This window comes from Leptopilina boulardi, unplaced genomic scaffold, assembly GCF_019393585.1.
Source record: "Leptopilina boulardi isolate dan_hultmark-lab unplaced genomic scaffold, ZJU_Lbou_2.1 LbouV2_177, whole genome shotgun sequence".
In the NCBI taxonomy this organism is placed as follows: domain Eukaryota; kingdom Metazoa; phylum Arthropoda; class Insecta; order Hymenoptera; family Figitidae; genus Leptopilina; species Leptopilina boulardi.
The window spans coordinates 153483-180291 of record NW_026137726.1 but is presented as its reverse complement, the minus strand read 5'-3'; the positions used below and the strand labels follow the sequence as shown (position 1 = coordinate 180291).

Here is a 26809-nt window from a genome sequence, read left to right as displayed (position 1 = left end):
TTTGGTTGTCGTAACAAAATTTTGGTTACGATAACAAACGATCATTTGGTTTATTAGACCAAATTATTTTGTTGTGTTTACCAAATTATTTTGTAGTCGTAACCAAATTTTGGTTGAAATTTAAAAAAGGTTCCACCAAATATTTTTATTTGACAAACCAAATATTTGGTTGAGATGACTCTTCAACTTTGTTTCAGCCAATTAACATTTGATTACGACAACCAAAATATAGTTACGACAATCAAAATATAGTTACGACAACTAAAATTTGGTTACGACAATCCAAATATAGTTGCATCAACCAAAATATAGTTACGATAAACAAAATTTGGTTACGACAATCAAAGTATGGTTACGGCAACCAAAATTTGGTTACGACAATCAAAATTTGTCTAATCAAATGATTTTATTGCAAACACAAAATCTTTTTCTTCAGTGATAAAATGTATAATTTGATTTCTGGTTCAACTTTTTTTTGTTTGACTTTGTTATTAATATTCTATTAAAATTATATTTCATATTTTAAATGAATTATTTAAAGAACCGAACAATTAGATTGAAATATATATATATATGTAAAACTTTTTCAGTATATTATATAACGTAATAAATACCATGCTTTCTCCATGCCTTATATAAATTCTATTCGTCTAAAATTCTATCCCGGAACTATATTCAATTGAATAGTGTTGTAGTACAATGGAATTTGTGCTTGTTTCTAGAATTTAAAACAAGTATCGGAAAATGCATATATATATATGGAACTTAAAGTAATGAACTTGGCGACATTTACAATTTGGTAAATTGAGATTTATGCAAACTGAATAAAAGAGAGACGCGGTCTTTTGCTTTGAAATAGAGTATATCTATTATTCAAACTGTACACGCATTATAATTTAGAATTTTAAATATAATTACTTTTCTTTTATAAATCTATTGTATTCCGTATAAATATACAGGGTAATGTTTATGACCCCCTAAATTTTTTTTAATCTCATTTTTTTTCGTTTTTTAAACAAAAAAAGTGGAATTAAAAAAAAATTTTAGTGGGTCATAAAAATCACTCTGTATACGCGTTCAAAATAAATTTCGTTCTAATTTTAAAAATTCTAACACTGTAAACAATGAATGTGATTTATATATCCATTTAGAGAGAGGGAGAGAGAAAAAAAAATTATCTGCACAAAAGAGTGCACTTTTAATATCATATATATATATATATATGTGGAAATTAAAAGTTCCTTTTAGTGAAACATTTTATGGAAAAATAATATATATTTTTTTTTGTTAAAAAAGTTTTTAAAGCACATATGTGACGTCACAGATGAGCAAAACTAATATTAGAATAAATTTATTTTTCAAAATTCTCCACTTCATTATTAGTAATTAGAAAAAATATGAAATTATAGTTTTGAAAAATAAAATTAATAAAAATTAACATCAGAATTTTTAATTTTGATAAATTTTTCTGTGACCCGTGTGGAAAAAGCCACGATCTTGCCCTCAAGAGTTCGGGGCCCCCGGCGGGGGCCCATGAGGGCTGATCCATATGGCGAATCCATGAGGGGCACCGTAGGGGCCCCGCATGGATCGCCCTCATGATCGATTAGCAAAATTTTCTAAGTCCAAAAATCAAATATTTTTTTATCACCAAAAAATTAATGTTTATAATGATTCAGAACCACGAAAAACGCGTTTTTAATAAAAATATATTTACACTTTTTTGAAAATAACACTCACACTTATGGCAAAATAGATGAGGGCCACCGTAGGGGCCCGCATGGATCGCCCTCATGATCGATTAGCAAAATTTTCTAAGTCCAAAAATCAAATATTTTTTTATCAACAAAAAATGAATGTTTCCAATGATTAAAAACAACGAAAAACGCGTTTTTAATAAAAATATATTTACACTTTTTTGAAAATTCGCCTGAGATGATTCATGATAATAATCATAAAGCATATAATTAATTATATTTTATAAATTGCATTTGATTGGAAAATATAATTTAATATCTTAACTTTAACTAAATGATGTTAAGCACTTTTCTTTGTTAGGTATTTTTGAAGTTTAAATAGCATCAAGAAGTTAGCATTCGTTTTGAAGTAGCGTACGTAGCGTAGTTGGTAAAGCGTTAGACTCATAGTCCGTAGGTCGTAGGTTCGATTCCCCCCATGCGTTAGATTTATTTATTTCTCAGGTTTGCGTTTAATCATTAATTCTATGTATGAATTAATTGAAAAATGAAAATATCCGTTAATAGTATGCATAAATTAAATATTTTTTAATTTTTTAATTAATTAATTTATTATTACTTTTAATTATATCCGACAGTTAATTAATTAGAACGTTAATTAATAAATTGAATTTGAGTAAGAATTTAATTTAAAATTGAATAATTATTAAATAAATATGTTATTTATTCATAACTTAAGCTTATTTATTATTAATTAACTTTTATTATTAATATTATTGATTAAAAAACATTATGGCAAACTTGAGGGCAAGATGAGGGCAAACGTGAGGGCCCATAAGGGCGCCCGTAGGGGCACCCTCATGGATCGCCCATGCGGGCGCCCTCATCGATGAGCATGTCGTTTCCATGAGGGGCCCCTATGGATCATCCATATGCGGCCCTCATGGCATGAGGGCGATCCATAAGGGCCCCCGCTGGGGGCCCACATCACTTTTCCACACGGGGAGAATAACAAAAATTTTTAAAATATTTTATTAAACAAATTTTATTTGGAAAAATAGTGTACTATTTTTTCTAAATAATTCCTATAGGAATTGATAATAATTTGATGTTTTAATTGATAGAGGAATTTTCAAATCAAAATTAGAGCAAAACTTTAGAGGATTTTAATTTTTTTTAAATTCATATGTTAATTAAAAATATTTTTGGAAACAAATACTTTCGAACCCGCATTTACAACTTTTATTTTTGGTCTAATTTTTTCAATTTTCTCACAAATCCATTATTTTTTCACTATCATTTTTTTTTACAAATTTTTTATTGGAAAAAATATCCGATTTCAAATAAAAAAAAAGAATCTAATTGGGTCAAAACCAAAAAATAAAATTTACTTTCAAAATATGAAAGGGGTTAAAAAAGTTTTGTTTGATTTTTAATTAAAAGGTGAATTTTTTGTTATTAAAACGTACATGAAATATGCTTAAGAAATATTAATACATTAATAAAAAATAAAAAATAAAACTTTAATTTAAATTAAAATCCTTAAAATTTTTCTATAGGATTTGAAAAATATCAGTCGAAAATGTGAAAAATTAAACAATTTCTATTTTTTACAATTTTTTTTTAAATCATCTAAAATTTTTATAATTTATTACTTTCACATAAGACAACATTTTACCAAAATTTTAAATTAATTCGAAAATTTCTCATGTTTCTAGTAGAACATTTGACAAAATAAATGTCCCTTAGAAAAATCTAGAAACGAATGAAAATGTCATAAAGAAAAAGAAAAAAAACATGTATTATAAATAATAAAAAAAACCACAGATAATAGATATTTGTACATGAAAAATGGATTAGATGGAGCGACAGAATAAATAGGAATAAATATATTATATTATTTATAACAACAGTGTCGCAGCCATAGCTCAATGTATTTTTGCAGGTACCCTCTTTTTCCTTAGGAGGTTTTTTTTGTGTTCGAGTATAAAAAAAATTAATTTTGTCTAAAAGTCTATAAATGCGTATAAAAAATTTTAAAAAAACCCCCTTTGGTGCTATCGCCGCGCCACTGCATGCACGTGCGATGATATATTCGTGGTGTGCTCTTTGTGTAATTTGTATTGTATGAAAAATGAAAAAAAAACTACGATTTTAATTCTCGAAAATTCGCGAGCATCTAAAATTTTTTAAAAATATCTATTTAATTTTTATTTACATATGGTATTTCTAAAAACATTCTTAAAAAATATAATAAAACGTGTTCAAATCGTAAAACTTTAACTTGTGAATTATTTGTTAATTTTTAATTATATTGACAAAGTAGCTATTTTGTTTTTAATCCCAGGTAGAAATTTTGATTCACTAACTAAACAATCACTTGAATTTTTTTTTTTGGTCAGATTTTGATAAGAATACATATTTTTTTGCTCTGACACAGGTTTTTGATTTTTTTTAACAAACTAAATGTCAATAAAACTATTTATTTACCTGTTTCACAAAAAATTGTTTTTAAAATTTATCGATTTTATTTCAATAATTATATTATGATAAAATAAAAAAGGTTTTTAAAAAATTAAAAATCAGTAAAATCTCACTGATACAAAAAGAGAATAGTGTAAAATTATTATCTTCAAAATCTAAATAAAATAAAAAAAATAATAAAATTTTTTAAAACAACCAATATTTGGGAAATTTTTCTTATCAGCTGACCACTTTTTTTCCATAAAATTATATTTTATCTTACACTGTATATATATATACGTATAATGAAGCCAATATTCAGTGAACAAATTTCTACCAGGAAATTTCTCTAGAAGGACACTATAGGGGATAGTTAATATAATAGTGAAACCTAAGTTTCCTCAAGGAGCCGACACTCACTACATATATGGTGCAATTGAAATTCAGTGTTCGATGTATGTAAACTATAATTTTTTTTGGAAATAATTTTAATTACACTTTTTGTAATCATTTATTAGGGTTAGAATTTCTCAAATAGATCACGTAAAATTAAAAAAATATTATTAATGTTAAATAAATATTTTTATTCTTACTTTAATTAAAATAAGTTTCTGAAAATGTTAAGAAAAATTATTTTTTTTGTTTTATTGTTCTTAAATTGTAAACAATTTAAATTCTTAGTATTTTTAAATTTAAAAAACTTTCCAATTGAAAAATTTAAAAACAAAAAAAAGGTTTATTTTATATAAATAAATATTATATTATAAATTCTATTTTAAATTATATTAGGGAAATATACTCAGGGTTGGACACTTCGCTTTTCTTAAAATAAGAACACTAGCGCCATCTATGCACGGACGTGGCGAAGCTTCTCGTAGTGAAACCTAACTTTTTGTGCCATTACATTTTTGGAGGATCAAAAGTAGCGTCTGCTGTGAGGTCGGTGCATTTGTAGGAACGAAAAAAGTTTTGTGAGCGATGTGATTAAACATAAAAAATGAATAAAGAAAACAAGAAATCGGCAAGGTAAGTTTATTGAATGTATTGTGGGGTTCATGATTGAAAAAAATAAAGGGTAAAATAGAATCGTGAAACATGTCTGTTTATGGTTAGCACAATTCGAAAATGCTACTTCTACTTACAATTAGGGTTGGACATTTTGTTAATTATGAATTTGACACAATTTATAAATAAAATATACAAATAAACATTGACGCACACACACACAGCACATATTCTAACAAAGATATTAGAAAAATAATGATAACGTTAAAAATGAACTTAAAAATAGTTTTTAGTAACGTTATAAATAATATTAATTGTCAATTATAAATAATAATAATGTAAAAATAAAAAAATAAACATGAAAAATGTTTTCAGTAACGTTATAAATGTTATTTTGCTTTTTTTACCCATAATTCGCTTCGATTTTCACAAAGTGTCCAACTCTGACGAGATTTTTTTACATCTTTACATCATTTTTTACATCTTTCTAACAATATAACTCAATTGACTAAATTTATATTTTTTTAAAAAATTATTAAACAAATTTCAAAACAGTGTCCAACCCTGAGTATATTCCCCTATTATAAATTAATTATAAATTAAATTATATTTATAAATATTGTATTTTTTTTATTTTTCTCATTTTAGAAAATTATATCTGAAAATAATTTTTGTTCTAAAAATACTGTTATTAGTTTTTTAAATGCCCTTATTAATTGATTTATTTATCAATTTTTATGCATATATTTCTGATTGTGAGTATAAAACCGTTGAGAAAATAATGACATTCAATTGGAAAAAGTTAATGCATAAATTATTATTTAATTATCTATGTAATAATTTAATTTTTTAATTGTAATAATTAATATTTTTATTGAAAAAAATGCGCGATTAGCATTCAAATAGAATATTCTTTATAACAAATAATAATAATTATTATTATTTAAATAAATAATTAATTATTAAATAACTTTTTTTCTAATTGAGTGTAATTTTTTTCACAACTGTTTTATACTCAAAAATGTGTGCGGAATAAATTTTTGTTTTTTTTTTATTTAAAACAGCTTAAAATTTTAATTGTTTATAACTTTTTGAAAAAAAATTTTTTTCGTCTTATATTTTCAGAAACTTATTTTGCTTACAGTATAGAAAATAGGATAACGATTAAACATTAAAAATTTATTACTTTTTACAAATTTTAATTGATCAGCTTAAATAATTCTGGCCCATTACTATAATATTTACTAAATATTATAGAATTTAAATATAATTTGAGTATCAATGTATAATTTTAAAAAATATTTCCCAAGTTTTCCTTAATTTCGATTTTATATTAAACGATTATATTTAATTTAATGAATATTGTGTGTGAATGATTTATTATTAACTGGTTTGAATAAAATATTGTTTTCCGATATATATATATATATATATATATATATTATATTATATATAAGTTACTAATAATAAATTTTTCGTGTCACTGGGCTTGTATGCATAGTTAAATTGTACATTATATGTATACACGTATTGCAAGAGAAAAAAAGCATAAACATCGAACATCGTATATAAAACATATTGGACTATCCATTCTGCGATCACACACATGTATAATATATAAGTACCGAATGTAAAATAACTCGAAAAAATAATGCAGTGCATATATTTTGACATTTGAGTGCTTTTTGGAATAAATGTAAACATTTGTTGAAAAACAAAGTTGTTAATAAGAATTTATAACTGCGCGAGTACATTTACAACAATATATACTCTTTCAATTTTTTAGTGTATCAAAAAAAATTATCTCTTTATACTTTATATAATTTTTACCGTAATATAATATTAAAAAAACAAAACAATTTTTAAATAAAACATTAAATAATGACTTTCGGTAATAACTTGGTTGGTTCATTTTAAAATTTAAGCCCAAATTTTTCTGCCAAATGTTTATTTAGACAAATGAAAGTTCTGTAAAATAAAAATTTGATATTCTAAGATTTCTGCCGAATGTCAATTGGAATAATTGAAAATTTTTCTAGAAAATAATTTTTTATTATAGTAAGTATTTCTGAAACGTGCCACATAAAACTGAAAAATTTATTTTTTTTTGAAATTTTGTTATTCTTATAGTATTTTATATTGCACAAACACTTCCTAAAACGATTTTGCAAAAAAAAAATTTTTTTGTTATTAACAATTTAACCCTTAACTGGCAAAAATATTTAATACCGGTACAATACACGTTTGAATACGTCGGGTCCAGCAGACCCGTTGTGCCATTTTCGTTCAAACGCTGAATTGTACCCGTTAAGGGTTAATATTTTTGACCTTTTTTAAAAAAAATTAATTTCAAAGAAATTTATCGATCGATTTTAATGGTATTTTTTTATGCAAAAATATTGATTTTTATTACAAAAGAAAATTGTTTCCGTTTTTGGTGGGACGTTTCAGAAATTTTCACTCATAATATTTTTTCTGTAAAATGAAAATTTCGTTCAAATAACAATTTTATATATAGAAATTCGGTTAAATAGAATTTCTGTTATAAATAACAGAAGAAATGATAATTTGGCTAAAATTAAATTCTGTCAAATGAAAATTCTAAACAATTAATTTTTGAACTTATTCATGAGTTTTTCGTAAACTTATATAATTTATTGTGTCATCGCAATTAAAAATTTTTTTTTGTCCATTTTGTGACAGAGGAATCAAAGAATTTTTTTGTCTTAGAGAATGTTTCTTCTTGAAAAGGAACCACTCTGAAATCAATAATAAATAAGTCTAAAATTTTTAGAATATAATAATGTCAAGTTCGCATGTTTCCGGAAATTATTATCATAATAAATAAATAAATCACTGCGATAAAAAATATCAATTATTATTACTATTACTATTATTATTACTATTAATATTATCATTATTATTATAATCAATATATTGATCATCTCAATTTCTATTTTTTCGATGTTTAAAGTTAATTACTAAAAGCATACAACTTTTTTATATAAAAAATCTATTCCCTAGTGTTTAGAAAAATTTAATTTCTCCTTTATTTTTTTTTTTAAATCTACAGTGTATAATTTAAAAGACACTACTATCGAAGACTAAAAATAAGAAAAATAACTTTAATCGAAAAGAAAGTAACGAGATCGTAACCATGAGTTTGTAAATAAATACTTTTTTTTAAAAAAAAAAGTTTACAAGTGACTCCAAAAAGCACTCAACCAAAAACAATATCCTTGGTGCAGTGGCTGGCGAGCAAGAAGGAATTGGCATCGCTAAGTTACGTATTAAAACGTGGATCTTCGTACCGTGGATACGTAACTGGAAATAGAAGAGGAGGTTGCCGGAAGTGATTTAAACTTACAAAAAATGCAACGAGGCGGAAGTGAGAAAAAAAAGAAAGAAAAGAATAAAAAAAAGAAGACAACGATTCGTGTAATATATTTATATATAGAATTTCTTTTCTTAATTTGCCGTTCGTAAGATGCGAATAAAAAGTTTTTATTCGATCGATGAAACTCGTTAGCGGAACAGTCTTCCATTCCGTCAAGGGAGAGAGAAGAAAAATACGTGCAATGAATTTTCAAAACAAAGAGAAAAATAAATAAATAAAGAAGAGAAAAGAAAAGAAAAATTTTCATGGTGCAAGCGCATTTCTAGTGATATTAGATCCAGAGTCAAAAGTATAACGATTTTTTTTAACTATTTAACTGCAATAATTGAATTAATTAATACTACGATTTTGTAATTCGAGGTTTAAATATGTGAATTTATTCTATTCTCAATTTAAGAATATCCAACGGTCTAAACTACATGAGTTATATTATTAAATAGAAATTAAGATTGTATTCTTAAATTTAGAATATGTATTTATTCCACGGTATAGATAAAAAATTATTTTCAAAAATAAAGAAATATTAAAAGAAATTCAATTCAGTTTGCTTTATCACCAAAAAAAAGTTTCAATATTAAAGACAATTTTTAAAAATTCAATTTGATATTGCACGGTGCGCCAGAAGGTGGTTTAAATAAAAATGAATTGGCACTTAAAAATTCTTTTTGATTATGATTCTTAGATGAATAACAAATATTTCTCAATAGTTTTTAAAATCAGTTTACGTGCCCGATTTAAATAAAATTGAGTTTTTATATAAAAACAGTGTTTTATGGGGAATCAGAATTTATTTAATCTAATAAATACTGTAATAAATGATAAAATAATTACTTATTTTCAATTTTACATATAAATAATTATATTGCTGTAGTGTTTGTGTCCGATTTTAAAAAATTAAATTATACTGTTAAAAGAACGATTTTAAGAGTGACAAAATTTATTTAAGAGAGTCGAATGATCTCTGAAATTTTTTGGCAAGAAGAGACCTTTAATTATCGCTCTATAAAAACGGCACTAAACGTGAAAATGATAAACATTGATTTTAAAATACTTTCTTCTCGAAAGACGGACACTTTTTACCAAAGCAGCTAGAGATCCTTATCTTATATAAATTTCCTAAATCCTAAAGATTATACGAATCCATACAAAAACACGATTGCAAAACGAAAAGTAATATAATGAGGGGTTCATTACCTCCTGCCGCCATCAGATGGCAGCAGCATGCAGGGCTCACAAAGTCGCAGCTGTTATTAGATTACTTTTCTTCTTTTTGTTTTGCATCCATGTTTTTCTATGGATTTGTACAGTCTTTTGGATATAGGAAATTTATAAGATGAGAATTTTGGCTGATTTTGTTAAAAGTGTTCGTGTTTCGAGAAAAAAGTATTTTAAAATCAATACTATTTCACGTTCAGAGCGATAATTAAAGCTCTCTTCTTGCCAAAGAATTTCAGATACCGTTCGACACTCTTAATGCATAAATATAAAAACGAAACAAGAAAATAACTTCATTGTTAAGAAATTTATATGAACCCAAATCTAAAACATCTATTTATCTACACGGAGAGAAATCTGCTGCGATTTTTGCTTGTGCAGTCTTTATTAATTTCATAAGTCATTTTTCGATACAATTTTAGCTTAAGACTGGAATAATTTAAATATGAATTCATGTATTTAATGTAATGGAGTGTATCAAACAAAAAACACAAGTCACGGGTGTTAATTTTGTATGAATTTCACATAAAAACTGCAAAGGGGACATGCCATAAAAGTATTAGATCCTCTCTTATAAAATTTGCAAGAATGCCATCTGATTTTCAGGTGGAATTTATACAACACAATCTTACCTCCGTATACACACAGCATTTCACACACACAATCATTGTATGCTGGTGATTCCGAGGAACGGAACACACAATGCGCACGCTCGTGTTTTACTATGCGTTTTTAACCGCGAAATTTAAAATAATTTTATTTAAAAATTTTTTAAAAATATTTGTTGCCAATAAGTGATTGTTTATTAAACAGTAAAATAGAAAATTTTAAATACTAAAATTTTTAAATATTTATTAGCTAAAATGTTATTTGTTCTTTTAAAAACAGAATCTATTAAAAATAAAAAACAATTAAAAAATTTAATATTAATTACATTTGTATAAATTTATAATTATATTTATTCATTGTATTTATATATTTGTTATTATATTATGTGTATGAGTATTATTTTTATATTAAATATTAAAATATAATCACCAATATAGTATTAATATTATATATTTACATATTTATTACATTAATTAATAATTTTAATTTAATTAATTAATATATGAAATTAATTAAATATTAATAAAATATTATATATATTCAGAAAATTATCTATGGATAAATTAAATTTTATTTTATTTAATAAATAAATCGAGAATAAAGTCGAATTATTTATAATGTATGCATTATAAATTATTCGATTTTATTTATTATTTTTCTATTTTACTTTTTAATAAACAACCACTTATTGGCAACAAATATTTTTAAAAAAATTTTAAATAAAATTATTTTAAATTTCGCGGTTAAAAACGCATAGTAAAACACGAGCGTGCGCATTGTGCGTTCCGTTCCTCGGAATCACCAGCATACAATGATTGTGTGTGTGAAATGCTGTGTGTATACGGAGGTAAGATTGTGTTGTATAAATTCCACCTGAAAATCAGATGGCATTCTTGCAAATTTTATAAGAGAGGATCTAATACTTTTATGGCATGTCCCCTTTGCAGTTTTTATGTGAAATTCATGCAAAATTAACACCCGTGACTTGTGTTTTTTGCTTAGAAACTATTTTTACAATAAATACTTGAATTTATGCTAAAAATGCAAGTGTCGTGCCATGTAATTAAAGTAATTTACTCATCCAAGCAAAAATCGCAGCAGATTTCTCTCCGTGTATACGCATATAAGTATACATTAAATAAATTTTGGTCCCTCATAAAACACTATTTTTAAATATTTAAAACTCAATTCGTTTTAAATTGGGCACGTAAGCTGATTTTAAAACCTATTGAGAAAAGTTTTTTATTCATCTTAGAACCATAATCAAAAAGAATTTTTAAGTGCCAATTCATTTTTATTTAAACCTCCTTCTGGCGCACCGTGATTGGTTTTACAAAATTCAATATGGCTATTTGGAATTTTGAAAAATATTATAGGAATGCAAATTTTCGAAATTCGATTCCCTTCATACGAAGTAACAAGTGCTAATTACAAACTAAAAAAATTAATTTTACAATAAATTATTTTGCTTATATTGAAAAATTTTTTTTCGGCATATATAAAAAATAGATGTTTCTTTTATCAAATATAAACAAATCTTCGTGTATTTTATTTAAATGCATTTATATGATGAATGATATACCACCGACTTCCTCCGTTTTTAAATTTGAAAATTTTTTAAAATAACTAATTTTTGCGAAAATTTTGTTTTTTGACTATAATTATTTACTATTATTATTATTATTATTTTATTTGATATAATGAATTTAAATAATGCATTATGTTAAAAAAAAAAGTAGGGTCGTTACGAATCCACGATAAGGGAGGAACCACGATTACGATTATATTCAACCGGGAATTCAATCGAAGACAGAGTTGATGATCTTGCGATCTGGCGATCTCGATGATCTTGATGAGGGTACCTGTGCCACACAAGGGCCGAGCTGCTCGTAACTGCCTAGCCATTTCACTCGTTAGCAGGTTTTTCCATCCGGTTGGTTGTTCATACTTTCCTGATTGGTCATATAACATTTTTTGTCTTTCAATACTTTTTTTTCTATTTCTTTTTTTTTTTTTTTTTGCTTTTTAAATACAATGAGTTTATTGCACATATACATATAGTAAAATTCCATATATTTTATATAAATATCCTAATTCGACAATTTTATAAACCGTAATCTTACATAATGATAAACATTATTATTATTTATCGTACATTAAACTAACATTTACATTCAAGATTTTTGTTCTGAATTATATTTCAGAACAGGTGTGACTATTAAGTAATCAAAATTTGATTAAATAAATTTAATACCAAAAAACAAAATTAAAATAGTTCATTAATTAATATTAATTTATAATTTAGGAAAATATTAATTAACAAATTTGAAAAAGAATTTTTAAAATATTTACTATTTTCAATTAATTTGAAAATGTAAAAAAAAACATATAAAAAAAAAAGACAGAGAGAAGATATTTTTTTTAAAAGATGAATTTGAGATTTAAATATAAATAAAAAGTGAGAAATAATTGCACTAGTGGTTTATATATATATGTCAATTATATTAGAATGAAACTGCATATGGAAAATGGAAATACAATTTAATATGTATATGCATTTTGTGGTTTGAGTAAGTGGATTGTGATTTATAAGTTCACTAAAATGTATGTACAATATAGGAAAGTATCAATTCATGTGAATTGAGTATATCCATTTGAATATCGCCAGTCAACCTACTTTCAAACTGATCTCTTTGATTTTAAAGAATTCCCTTGTGTTTCTTCGACAAAATAAACTTTAAGTTGAGAGTTTTTCTATTTACTAATACATATTTTTTCACGTATGTGAACAAAAGAAAAAAAATTAATATATTACTAATTTTATAAAATTTAAAAACCAGATTAGTAAATTTTTATTTTTAATAACTAAAACTATTTTTTTATTATATAATATTAATAATAATAATTATTATTATTTTATATATTATAATTATAATTATATATTATAATCATTAATTTTCAATGTTTAATCGTTTTTTTACTTCTAAATAAATTTCTGAAAATATTAGACGGAAAAAAATCTTCAATTTTTCTGTGTCAAAAAAAAAATGTTAAAAGTTATAAACAATTAAAGCTGATAGCTGTCTTAAGTAAAAAAAAGGAATTTTTGAGATCAAGTTGACAAAGTAAATAAATAAAAATTAAAAATTCTATGTGAAAAAATAAAAATTGTTTTATATTTCGCATACATTTCTGAGTATAAAACTGTTGTGAAAAAAATGACACTCAATTAAAATAGTTATTTAATAGTAATTATTTATATAAACAAAAATTAAATAATAACAATAATTATTATTTATTATAATTGTTAATTGAAACAGGTTTTTAAAAATCCTATATAAAATTTAAAGACTAATATTAACAACAATAATAATAATAACAATAACTATAACAATAATAAAAATATTTTTAATTATTATAGAATAATGAAAATTCTCTAATCTTGTTTTTGTAAAATAAAAAAAAAAGCAACAAGACGGTTTGTATGTTAATGAAAAATAGAAACAGGCATTGAAGTCTCTAAAAGTAGATATTCTCGTTCGTACAAAGAGATGTAACTTATTTATTGTTGATTACATGAAGCAAAGTGTATACATGAAAGTATATTGGCATAGAGCCAAAAAAGCTGAGAAGTTTCGAGACTATATTCAATTAAAAGTTTCTGTCTTCAAAATTACGAAAGTATATATATATATATAAGTATACAAAATTTTTCCTGTCTAATATCTAAATATTATGGGGGGCTTGTACTTTTATCCCTCACATAACTTTCACACATATAATGTTAAGTCTAAGATAACTTAGTTAATAACTATAGTTTTTACTTAGGTTAAAAATAGAATTCTGAAGTATTTCGTAAGCTCCTTATATAAAAGGGTTCCTTATCAGACAAATTCGAATAATACTTTTTTCTAACAATTACATACTTTTACTAATAATATTATTTTTTGTTAAGTATTTTGTATGAAAGAGCTTAGGTCCATTGAAGTAAATAAAGTAAATAAAAATACAATAATTTAAAAAAGAAGCTTGACAAAATATACAAATAAATTATATAATAAAGTTAAAATTACCATATTGGACAAGAACAAATAATATTGAAAGTCAGATTTTCGTAGGGTTTTTGTAGGATTCTCGTTAGATTTAAATTGAACCATTTTTATCAAGATTCAAGCGTCACTAAAAATGCCAGGGCCTTATCAATATCTAACAATTCTCCCTATAAGATATTCTTATTAGAAATAGGAAAATGGACAAAAATCGTATTAAAATTTCTGCACGGGCTTTTACTACTAATCTTAAAATTATAAAAATTTGGAACTTTGTGTCTGACCTAAACCGACGTTTATTATACATATTTTAAAATTAAAATAACTACTTTTAGGTACTAATAACATTTATATAAAATTAGCTAGAATTTAGAACGCTTGATTGACATTTACTTATTCTACTGATACTAAAATTACAAGAATTTGAAAAATTGTCTTTTTCTACTGATGCAAAAAAAAAAAATTTACAAGAAATTGGAATGTTTTGTCTGTGATTAAAAAATAAATTAACAAATACTTAAATTAAGAGAATTTAAAAATTTCTGTCTGTCTGAAACATACTTTTACTACTGCACTAAACAAAAAATTTATTTGATTCAAATAATCGTGTACTTGACTATTATCAAATAAATATTTACTTGAACCAAATAATTTTTATTTGAATTAAATAAACTGTATTTGTTTCAAAAACAGAAATTATTTGTTTAAACAGTTTATTTAAATCAAATAAAAATTATTTGGTTCAAGTAAATATTTATTTGATAATATTGATTATTTGAATAAAATAAATTTTTTTTCAGTGTGATACTAAAATAATAAGTCTTGAAAACATTTCTGTTTAGTTGAAACAAATTTTTTACAAATACTAACACTTAATTTAAAGAAATTTAAAATTATATATATATATATGTCTGGCAGAGACTGACATTTGCTACACTTACACAAGAATTAAAAACGTTTTTTCTGACTACGATATACTTTTACTTTGTCTTCAAAATTATAGACTGCCTGATTGTAACAAAAGCATTTTACTACTACTGTTAATAAAATTACAAGAATTAAAATGCAATAAATTTTACTATTTTGTTTTTTTTTAAATTAATTTCTATTAACGAACAAGTAAATTATAAATGACTAACAATAACAGAGAATATTAATTACTATGATTTAAGAAAAAGCATTGAATATTTAAAAAAAAATGTAAATGGAAAAAAGTTATCATTATAATCAAATACAGTGTGAACTCTCTATTACGAATTTCAAGGGACCGGGCATTTTGTTTCGTTATAGGGAGTTTTCGTTATATCGAGTGAGCAAAAAAAAACAGTATTTCACATTAAATTTTTATTTTAAAAAAATAGACAGAATTAAAGAAAAAGAAGCTAACCCTTTGTGATCATGAAAACAAATTATTTATAATAGTCTGTGATTTTAGATTGAGTGTTTCTGCTTTGCCAATATGTTGTTTGGATTTGTTGAACTATTTTGTCTATGTCTTGAGATAATTTTAAATCTTGTTCATGAAATAAAAAGAATTTTTGTAAAAAATTAAAATCTTATCTTTATTCTTCCAAATAGTCGCCACAGTAGATGCACTAAGATCAAAACATTTCCCGACATCACTTTTCTTTTCGCCTTTTTCAATTGCATGAATTACCGAAACCTTTTCGTCTATAGAAAAACTTTTTCTTTTACAAGCCATGTACAATTAGTCACATTCGAATTCTAGTAAACTCAAACAGAGACTAAATTAATTTTTCACAGTAACGAATACATTCTTATCTATCTACCTATACCATCAGAAATTGTCTGGCAGCAATAACAGCACACAGAAATAAATAAATGAAGCAAAATTGGGAAAAAATATTTTTATTTTGAGACATTATACTTTCGTTATAGTGAGTGATTGCATCGTTAAAGAGAGAGTATCTATATATACAGATTTTAATACAAACCAACCAAATTGAACAGATATTTACGTTATGGAGAGTTTTATCTTATAAAGAGTTTCGTTATAGAGAGTTTCCACTGTAACTTAATATTATTTTAAATACATGATAAACTAATTTTCATTAAATTACTATGTAAATTATAAATTGAAACCAATGAATATGGATATGAAATGAATGTAATGAAACTCTGGACGTATTAGAAAAATAATCATTTTTTTATAAGTACTTGATAGCCACACCATTTTCTTTTTAAATTAGAATCATTACTTTTTATTTATAACACAAATTTTTAATATTTAAACTTATAAAAACCACATAAAGCAAAAAAAAACTACCAAAAAAGTAGTGTTTTATTTTTTAAAAATTTTTTTAATAATATTGTATCGTGCAATAATATAACAATTCAAAAAATATAAATACATCCTATTTTATTAATAATTAACAAAATTTGATTAAATTTCACAAATTTATGAAAATTGGAATTGACACTTATCATTCAATATTTTAAGGAATAAAATTTTATATATATATTTAAAAAACAAAAAAATTACAAGAGAAAATAGCATAAACGAAATAAACTCGCAACTTAACCTTAAAACTAAAAAAAAGCTGTTTCTATACGTATAAAGGAAATCACTTACCAAAAGGTTGTTCGAAACGGCAATCGATGAGAAGAGTGTGACCAGTTGGTGATTTGGTGCCGACTACCTCCCCCTCTCGCATTTCCAACTCAGAATCAAGGCTGACCCATTGTCCGGAACCATCCTAAGAAAGAAAAAAAAAGGTTAGGGCTTAAAATCACTTATAAGAAGAAAATCTTCTCTTAAAATCTGCTGCCTCGGGATTTTTTACGTGTAACTGAGTTCGATTGAAGTTACAGTATATTATATTATGGAAGTCGAGAAAATTCAAGAGAGAAAAAGTTTGCGAAAAAATATGTCAATAAATGAAGTTAAGAAAAGAAAAACTTAAAAACATTTATTATTATTTTTTTTATTTTATTGAAAGAAATTAAAATTTTTTAAATAAAATAAAATTTTTTGGGATGCATGACAAAATTCTTAAAATTAATTATTAGAATTTTCATTTAACTCTTTAATGGCCGAGTTTTTTGCCTTTACATTAAATAAAGTAGAATGTTTATTAAATTTGATTATTCTAATATTAAATATGAAAAAAATATATTTTGTTAACATGTTTCATCCTTTAATACCACCCCTAAGGTATATTACTACCTCAAAAAACTGATACTTTATCTAATATTTTTCAGATCCTGTGTGTTTTATTATTATTATTTATATATATATTCTTTTTTTCAAAATTGAAAACAATGATCAATAACCCCTTGAAAACCACCCTTAAATTCAAATAGCCACCCCTTGATGATAAACGTTTTTGTAAATGATGAATCAAAATTTTTGAATTCTAAGTGCTTCTAAATTATAACAAAAATATTTCTAATTAACACTGATATGGATATTTTTGATAACACCACTCTTGGAACTCATCCCTATTTCATAACTATTCTTAGATACAGTGATATTAGTTTTGAACAATTTAAAAAATAATTCTCATTGATTCTATACCCAGACAGCACGGAAACTTGCAGCAAGCTTGCGGCAAGCTTGTCTGAGCTAGCGAAATGTCCCACCCAGGGCAAGCTTGCCCGGAAAGCTTTCTGTAAGCTTTCCAGAAAAGGTTGCTGCAATCTTGTCATAAAAGATTGCTACAAGATTGCGGCAAGCTTGCCGTGAAAGATTGCTGTAAGCTTGCTACGTAAGGTTGCAGGAGAATTTCAACAAGCTTCTGGAAAGGTTGCTGAAATTTTTAAAAAATACATTTTAAATTAAAAAAAAATTTATTTGTTTTCTAAATTTGAAAATTCTTGTGACGTTTATTATTATTAATTATGTCCTGTTTATTTTCATTTGGAAACTTAACGAGAAAATTATCGAAACAAATTTGAGGGGACTAGGAATTGAACCCGGGTTCGACAGACACTAACCAAAGACCCTAACCGAGAACCTACTCGACCAACTATCTGAGAATAAAAAAATATTGCTCTTAACCCTCGACTGTTTTTATGAGTTGATAAACAGTTGAAAAACAGTTGAAAAACGAGGGTTAAGAGCAATATTTTTTTATTCTCAGATAGTTGGTCGAGTAGGTTCTCGGTTAGGGTCTTTGGTTAGTGTCTGTCGAATCCGGGTTCAATTCCCAGTCCCCTCAAACTTGTTTCGAAAATTTTCTCGTTAAGTTTCCAAATGAAAATAAGCAGGACATAATTAATAATAATAAACGTCACAAGGATTTTCATATTTAGAAAACAAATAAATTTTTTTTTAATTTGAATTGTATTTTTTTAAAATTGCAGCAAGCTTGCAGCAACCTTTCCAGAAGCTTGTTGAAATTCTCCTGCAACCTTACGTAGCAAGCTTATAGCAATCTTTCACGGCAAGCTTGCCGCAATCATTCTTAGTATGCTTGCAGCAATCTTTTAGCAATCTTTCATGGCAAGATTGCATCAACCTTTCCTGAAAAGCTTACAGCAAGCTTTCACGGCAAGCTTGCCCTGGGTGGGACATTTCGCTAGCTCAGACAAGCTTGCCGCAAGCTTGCTGCAAGTTTCCGTGCTGTCTGGGTACATTTGAAAAATATGAAAAAATATTTTTTATGTTAACTAAGTAATAATAGTGAACGTAAACAATGTAATCCCCTGAAAAATAACTACCCTTCGATGATAAAAAAAATTTTGTGAATAAAAAAAAGTGTTTTTTCCTTTTTTTAAAAATAAATTATGAATTCTACTTGCATCTAAATTATAAAAAAGTATTTCAACGATATTAATGAAAAAACTACCCCCTTAGAACCCACCCCTAATTTATACTTATTTATAGATACTAGTATCCCCCTGAAAAACAACTTCGTAATGATAGTTTTAAAAGGTGGATCACATTGATCAAATGTTCTTTTGATATTGAATTTTTATTTCAATAAATCTGAATGAATGAAATATTAATTTACAATTTACTAAGGTAAAAAAGTATAATTCGAGATACTTGTGATAAGTTTTAGGAGAATCTAGTAGATTTAAAAAATTTTTTGGTCGCCATATTGGATCCGACATTTTGAATTTTTAAAAATTGATATCATATTCGTAATCAGCGACCCCATAAACTCCTGAGTAACAAGTTTCAGGTGAATCTGGTGGATTTTTAAATTGTTTGTTTTTTCAGGGGTACCAGTTTTCGTTAATCTTTTTTTACCCTGGGGGTAAATTTTTGTTAAATGAAAATTCGAGCAAATAAAAATTTTGACAAATGAAAATTCAAACAAATATAAATTCTGTAAAGTGGATTTTTGGTTATATAAAAATTTTGCATTGTAGAAAATCGGTTTAATGAAAATTCAGCAAAATAATAATTCAAACAAATAAAATTCGGCTGAATGAAAATTTTACCTAATAAAATTCTATTAAATAAAAATTCCAACATAATTGATTTTTAGAACTTTATTATTGGTCCAAATTTTTAAATTTATAACTAAAAGAAGTTAATTTAAAAAAAAATTAATTAAAATTTTACATTTCCTAGAAAAAAAAATAAAAGTGAAAATAATATTGCCCATCTTTTTATAAAATCAATGTTAAAAATTTAATAAAAATTATATTCTTATTAATTAAAGACTTTGCTATATATACAAAACGGCAATATAGTTTTGTCTGATTATTGTCACCAATTTTTTTTCCCAATGCTCGCCGAATTAAAATAGTAGTGAGCAGTTAAAGTAATTTTCTTTATCTGACTATTTCATCGACGCTTCCGCTCGTTTAGAACTTCTTCTACATCGAATTTCATTGCAGAATCTCGTTAGTTCCATTTTAAATGTGCCAATTATACAAGAGCCGCCGAGAAAAACTACTACGTGTACAACATTTCACAAAGAATAGTTACCGGAATAATTAATAGGGGTTTTTTTTTCTTTTTATTTCTTCATTTGGTTCTAAATGAGCTTCTAAAAAGCAATATAGATAATACAATATAGTACTTCACCAAGTCAACTTTTGTTTATAAATATTGTGCAATAAAGAGAAGAAAATATTTTTACAGAATTTATTTCTGCAAATATATTGTTATATTCAATTTAAAAAATTAATATTGAATATTTATAGTAAATTTAATACTAGTGCAGAGATCGGGGCCACAGAAAAGGCCCTATTTCAGCCCGATTAATATTGATTACAACCGGGGCCCGACCAGGGCCTGGTTTAACCCCGGTCTGGTTTCCTGTTTCAACCAGGTCAGGGCCAGGTTGGCGAATTTCTGCACGGGTATTTTAAAATAATATTATACACAAAATTATAACAATTCCCAAGTGCGAAATGCCAGGACTTTTGATTTGACAAAATTGTGTTAAATCTCATTTTAATACTGGGTCAATATTGGCACCGATTATCAGTAATTGTAATTTGCCAAAATTGGTCTAAGTCTTATTTTGAGAATCCGCCCATATTGGTACCGACTCTCAGTACAATTTAGATTTGTCAAAATTGGTCCGAAACTCGTTTTAATACTGGGCTAATATTGGCACCAATTCTTAGCAATTCTTATTTACTGAAATTGGACTGAATCTTGTTCTTCTTCTTTTGTTAAGTTTATTTAGACGCAAATATTTTCTCTTATTTTTTATCCGGAGAATTATTAAACTTTTAAAAACAAAGAATTTTGAAAAAAATGATATTTTAATTTCTGTTTAATAATAATAATAATAATTATACATATTTATTTGAAACTATTAAAATAGCAGCTTATAAAATATTTAAAAATGCATCGATTGACCTGTCTGTGAACCATTTATTAGAATTAAAAAATAAGAGGTTATTGACAATTTAAAAATAATGTTTTCCGAACATGACTTCTTCAACTGTTTAGTTTTTAAATTCAATAATTTGTATCTCTATAAATAAATTCATTAAAATAATAATTAGAATTTACGAGACAATATAAATGCAAAAGTTGTACAATTTGGAAACTGTTTTGATCTTTCTTTATAGTTCACTGAACATTCATTGTGTTAAATTAGTTGAAAATAATAATAATAAATTTCGAAGTTTAGTGATTAGACGATTCATATATATATATATATATATATATATATATGTCGGGAAAATTGTCTGTTCGAAAGCTTATAACAATAATAATAATAATAATAATTTTAAAGCTCATCAGTATTAGAACGAACGATTTGATAAAGTGCATGAAATCGTAATTTCTCTTTCACGTTAAAATGTAACTGAAAATCCAAGCACGAACGCAAGCATCCCGTCCGGGATTGAAAATGCTTCTATAACGATCGAATCAATTTTGTTTAATCAGAAGTCTTTATAACCTTTTTATTTGGCATTCGAGACAATTAAATTTAATAATATATAAGATTGTAATTACAGTTCACTATTAGGTTAGTGTTCAATTAATAATATATATATATATATATATATATATGTTATGTAACGCGGCATTTTGTCGCGTACAAATGACTTAAAAATAATAAATTTAAATAAATTTTGTAAATAAACGACACCAGGGTGGGAATCCATCCATAATGGCTGCAAAATGTTATAAATTATAAAAAAAAATTTCTTTTGATACTCACTTCATTTTGTTAAAATAATAAAATCACGTATTAAGAAATCAACATGCCAAAGTTGTCAGATTAATAGTCGACTTGTAATAAATAAATTCGATTCTGATTTGTCCTCACGTTCTATTATGAAAACTCTCGCGAGGCATTGAGGATTCTTGCTGGGTCACAAAGACGTTGAGGACATTACTATCTATCATTGAAATTAGAAGTCATCAAGAAAGAACTTTCTGGTATATCTATTTGGATAAGAGTCCCGAATATTCAAGAACACTAGGCGGACAAAATTGCTATTTTGTTGACGATCTGTCAAATCAATACTGGCAGTCAATTTCCTATGGACTTTTCGCATCAATCAATTTAACATCTGATAGTGTAGAGATCTGCGTTACCGACGACTGCGTATCGATTATCGGTCGCGGATATTATATTATTGAATATTAATTGATCTCAATGACACCGAGAAGAGAGGCCGCTGTTTAGCGACGCTTTCGAGTTTGACTTGTCAGCCATTTTACTCTCATTCTCATCCTGCTGATCGTAGAGTCAAGTTGTGTTCTATTCTTTTTTCGTGAAAAATAACTAAATGAGAAAAGTAACAAAATTCTAATTATGAGACGAGGCGTCATCGTCAAAATGGCGATGAGTCCCCAATTATATATTATGAGTCGCTTTCCTACCGAGTCAATCTCATTATTATTTAAAAATGAATAAATTAATAAATAAATTGAATCTTGTTAATTGGCCTTCTGCCACTTTCATAAATTTATTAAAATTTGAAGTGAATATTAATAAATAGTATTATTGTTATAAATTTTGACTAATTAAAGGTGTTTATCCTTATCCACCCCCTTAGCGCGGTCTAATGTTGCTGTATAGTAACAATGGAATTCCTGAGCTGGTTTTAGTTTTCCCTATAATTAGAATTATAAAATTTACTTGTTGGGTTATTTAACTATTTTTTTAGATTTAGTTATTTTCTATAAAATAACTTAGCGTCTTGGCAAAATTAATAATTAAAAAGTGTAGGTAACGTTGATTGTCTTGAAAATATAATAATAAATCATTTAAATGTAAAATAAAATCAATAAATAAATTAAATTCAACGTTATAGTTAGTATCTCTTGCAAACACAAAAGTTCTTTTTTTCAGTGTAGTCAGAAAAAAATTTATAATTTTTTTAACGTTATTATTAGTAATAAAAGATGTAGATCATAGGTAATTATAAGTTTCAGCGCGACAAAACATAAAAACATTATTGTGATTTTAATATCAGTAGTAAAAGTCAGTTTAAGTAAGACAAAACTTTCTTAATTTCCATTAATTTTATAATTAATAATAAAAGACAATTATTTTAATAAAATAATGCATTAAACTTTAATAATTTGTATGTTAATAGAAAAAGTGTATTACAGTCAGACAAAAATATTTTTAATTCTTGTAACATTATATATATATATATATATAAAAAGAAAGTCACATTTGGAAAATTTAATGCATTTCTGTTGTCATCAAAACTATATTATTGTGTATACATTTATTTTGAGGTTATATAATTTTAGAATGAAAATATGAAATATTTTTAAGTGAAATTGCAGTTTTCACGTCTTTGTCAATATTTTCTCGAAAAGTATGTCAACTGTTTCTTTTTTTTTTAAAAGAACAGTTTGAAAAAACTGGAACTTTTCACGAAAACAGAAAATAAATTATTCTTGCGTCATATTTTTATAATATAACGCAACGAACAGTTAATGGATTTGTTTGTTTTCAAAAAGTATATAACAAAGAATAATTTATAGTCTCGTGAAAAAAAAATTCTACCCTATTGTGATTATATGTAAAAAACTAAAAAAAATTTTTAAATAAAATAATTTTTTAATTTAGTGTCTTTAAAATGGAAAACAGAAAAATTTATTTTTATTTTTTTGCAATATATTCTCTTATAACAAGATTTAATGGTTTCCTAACATATTGGATAGTAGAAATCTCTTTTTTTTATTTTAATTCCTTCCTCTCTTTCTTCTATTCTCATTAACCTGCTTTTTTTTCTTGTTTCTTACACCTGAAGTTGGAAATAAGTTTAACGAGAATTTCAAAATCAATTTAAATTTCAATGGCTGTCAATACCAGAAGGTTATTAGATTCACATCTGTCTATTAGTGTTATATATATAATTGACATGCAATTATCATAATTTCAGAAAAACAAAAATTTTCTGCATATTGTTTATAGAATATAACTTTTGAATCTGAAATGATAAATAGGAAAAAAACAGAAAGAAATTAAGAAAAATAAAAAATATATCTTTTACTGTCTTATAATTTTGTTTGCTTTAAAACCTTAAAAGTATTTTAATTTAAGACATTTTTGTGTTTAAGATATTAAAAATTTCTTTCTCCAAAACACTTTTTACATAGTATTCGACACTACAATTATTTTAATTTAATAAATTTTTAATTGCTTGGAACACTATGAATGAGTTGAAATAAGATGTTTTTTTCTAGTGTCTAATGCATAAATAATGAGAAACACGTTTAAATTCTAAAATCAATGGACTCTATAATTGAACACAAATGAAAATAAATTGATAAATACAATGGAGAAAATACATATAATTATTTCTTGTTTTAAAGCATATATATATAGAGAGAGAATATATAGAAAACTACGAGTGTTTTATTCAGAACAATGTATATGAAAAGAAGAAACGAGCGTCACGGATGATGAATTTACTGAAATCAATGTACGTATTTTATGTTTGATAAAGAGACTAAATTCAGAAGTGACTGGATATTATTAGAAAACCTCAAATCCTACTTTTCCACGTTATTCTGTATTTAATCAATAGTTTTTAAACTTGCATTCACAATATAGTTCACATTTTGTTGATCGACAAACAAGACACATTGTTAAACGTCAATTTGATTATAATATTTAAAATATATGAGAATTTAACAAGAGTTTATTTACAAAAGCAAAACTTTATTTGAACAAAACAGAGCACATAATTTAATACTTTCACACACATATATACCCTTAACTGGCACAATGGGTCCAGTAGACCCGAGCATATTTTCTCGCTTAAATTAAATGAATGTATTTGAATATTTTTTATATTTTAATATATTAGTTTGACATATAATAATTTTCTAAGTATTTTTGATACAATTAATTCGATACAAAAGAATAAATTAGCTTCAAACATTAATAATTAAACATTTTTAATTTTAACCCAAAAAAGTTACATTTTATTCTGCAAAATAAATACCTTTTTTGCAAGTCCTGCTATTGTGGTAATTTTTCCCTTAAAGAATAATACATCATAATCTTAAATTTTTAAGCCATAATATTAAAATTTAAATAACTATTGAATTTTTAAGTAAAAACACGCAATTTTTCGTTTTTATTTTTCACAATTTTTTTTCAACTAACTTAAAATAAATTAATCCCTGCAAAACTAATGAAAATTTAAAAAACACATCATAAGCTACAACAGATTAAATTTTTGTGCAAAAATATTCAATACCGGCTGTACAATACACGGTTTGAATACGTCGGGTCCAGCAGACCCGTTGTGCGATTTACGTTCGAATTGTGCCAGTTAAGGGTTAAATTTGAAAAAAGTCAAATTAAAAAAAAAATTATTGTTAATTATTTATTATAACAAGTTAAATTTTTCATTCTTTCTGTAAAATATAAATTTGGTTTTAAAAAAAACGTCTTAAAATCAGCGAAGCTTTTTAATCGTAATTACAATGATTCTATCAGGTAAATGCTATAAAATATTATAGGTATATCTACATAATAATGTTAAAATTAATATTACAAGGTTTTTCCCAGCCATGAACAAATCTTTGAACATTATCATTTAAATATATATTTATATGAATAGAATCCGCATTATCGTATGAAATTTCAAATCACGTAAGATACTTCAATGAAATGAATATAGATTGAAATTCTCTAATTATAATTTCTACATTCAAGCCATATATACTTTAATGATTCGATTTCAAGGAATTAAATTAGGTTAAATTATACTAAGTGACGTATGCTCAGTTTTATTATGCACATTAGTGTGCATGCATAGAAAACCTAATGTGGTTAATGGTCTCTCAAACAAATACAATATTATTATGATAATATCATTACAAACAATTTTCCCCGCAACCACGGCAAATTTCATTAAGGGCTTCTTTATACATTGTAATTATTGTAATACAAAAAGAAAATTTTTTTTCTGCGTCAATTATATAATTTATAAATATTTTAACTATTTTTTTTTATATTTATATAATATTATGAAATCCAAAAATTTATTTTCTTACAAAAATAATTAATAATTAATAATTTTTTAGTTTTTTCTAAGAAGTAATTTTGGTGAGACAGCTGCCCCCAAAAAAAATTTCTATATTCAATTAACTTTCATACTTAATATTTACCATGAGTTTTTATATTAATGAAATTAACTGAATATAGAAATTTTTCGTTTAGGGCAGCTGCTGCACCAAAATATTTTCAGTGTACCTATTTAATAACTTTTTTAAAATTTCATTTTATTTATTGATTTTTTATATATGAAAATTGTAAATATATTCCTTTTTTTAAATATAAATGCTAATGCATTTTATAATCTTATATAAATTTTTGTCTCCTTAAAATTTTTAAATCTACTTCTTTCGGAATTAAAAAGTTTTGTGAAAAATAGACATGCGATAAAACTTTCAAGATATGAAAAGTAGATCTCGAAGCGAATTTAAGCCGAAATCGATCATAGAAATT

At 25.1% G+C, this 26809-nt stretch overlaps 1 protein-coding gene and 1 long non-coding RNA gene across 2 annotated transcripts in view; one reads left to right on the top strand and one right to left on the bottom strand.

The window, feature by feature from the left end:
• LOC127277715 (phorbol ester/diacylglycerol-binding protein unc-13-like) overlaps positions 1-26809 on the bottom strand; it is a 196689-nt gene that overhangs the window by 83187 nt on the left and 86693 nt on the right. Inside the window, exons 5-6 of the mRNA XM_051299028.1 lie at positions 17029-17152; positions 12249-12338 (exon numbers count right to left, since the gene is read on the bottom strand). Coding sequence (XP_051154985.1) covers positions 12249-12338; positions 17029-17152 — 214 coding nt within the window. The remainder of the gene's footprint in view (positions 1-12248; positions 12339-17028; positions 17153-26809) is intronic.
• LOC127277719 (uncharacterized) overlaps positions 4955-26809 on the top strand; it is a 108685-nt gene continuing 86830 nt past the window's right edge. Inside the window, exon 1 of the long non-coding RNA XR_007842398.1 lies at positions 4955-5186. This is a non-coding gene — a long non-coding RNA (uncharacterized LOC127277719). The remainder of the gene's footprint in view (positions 5187-26809) is intronic.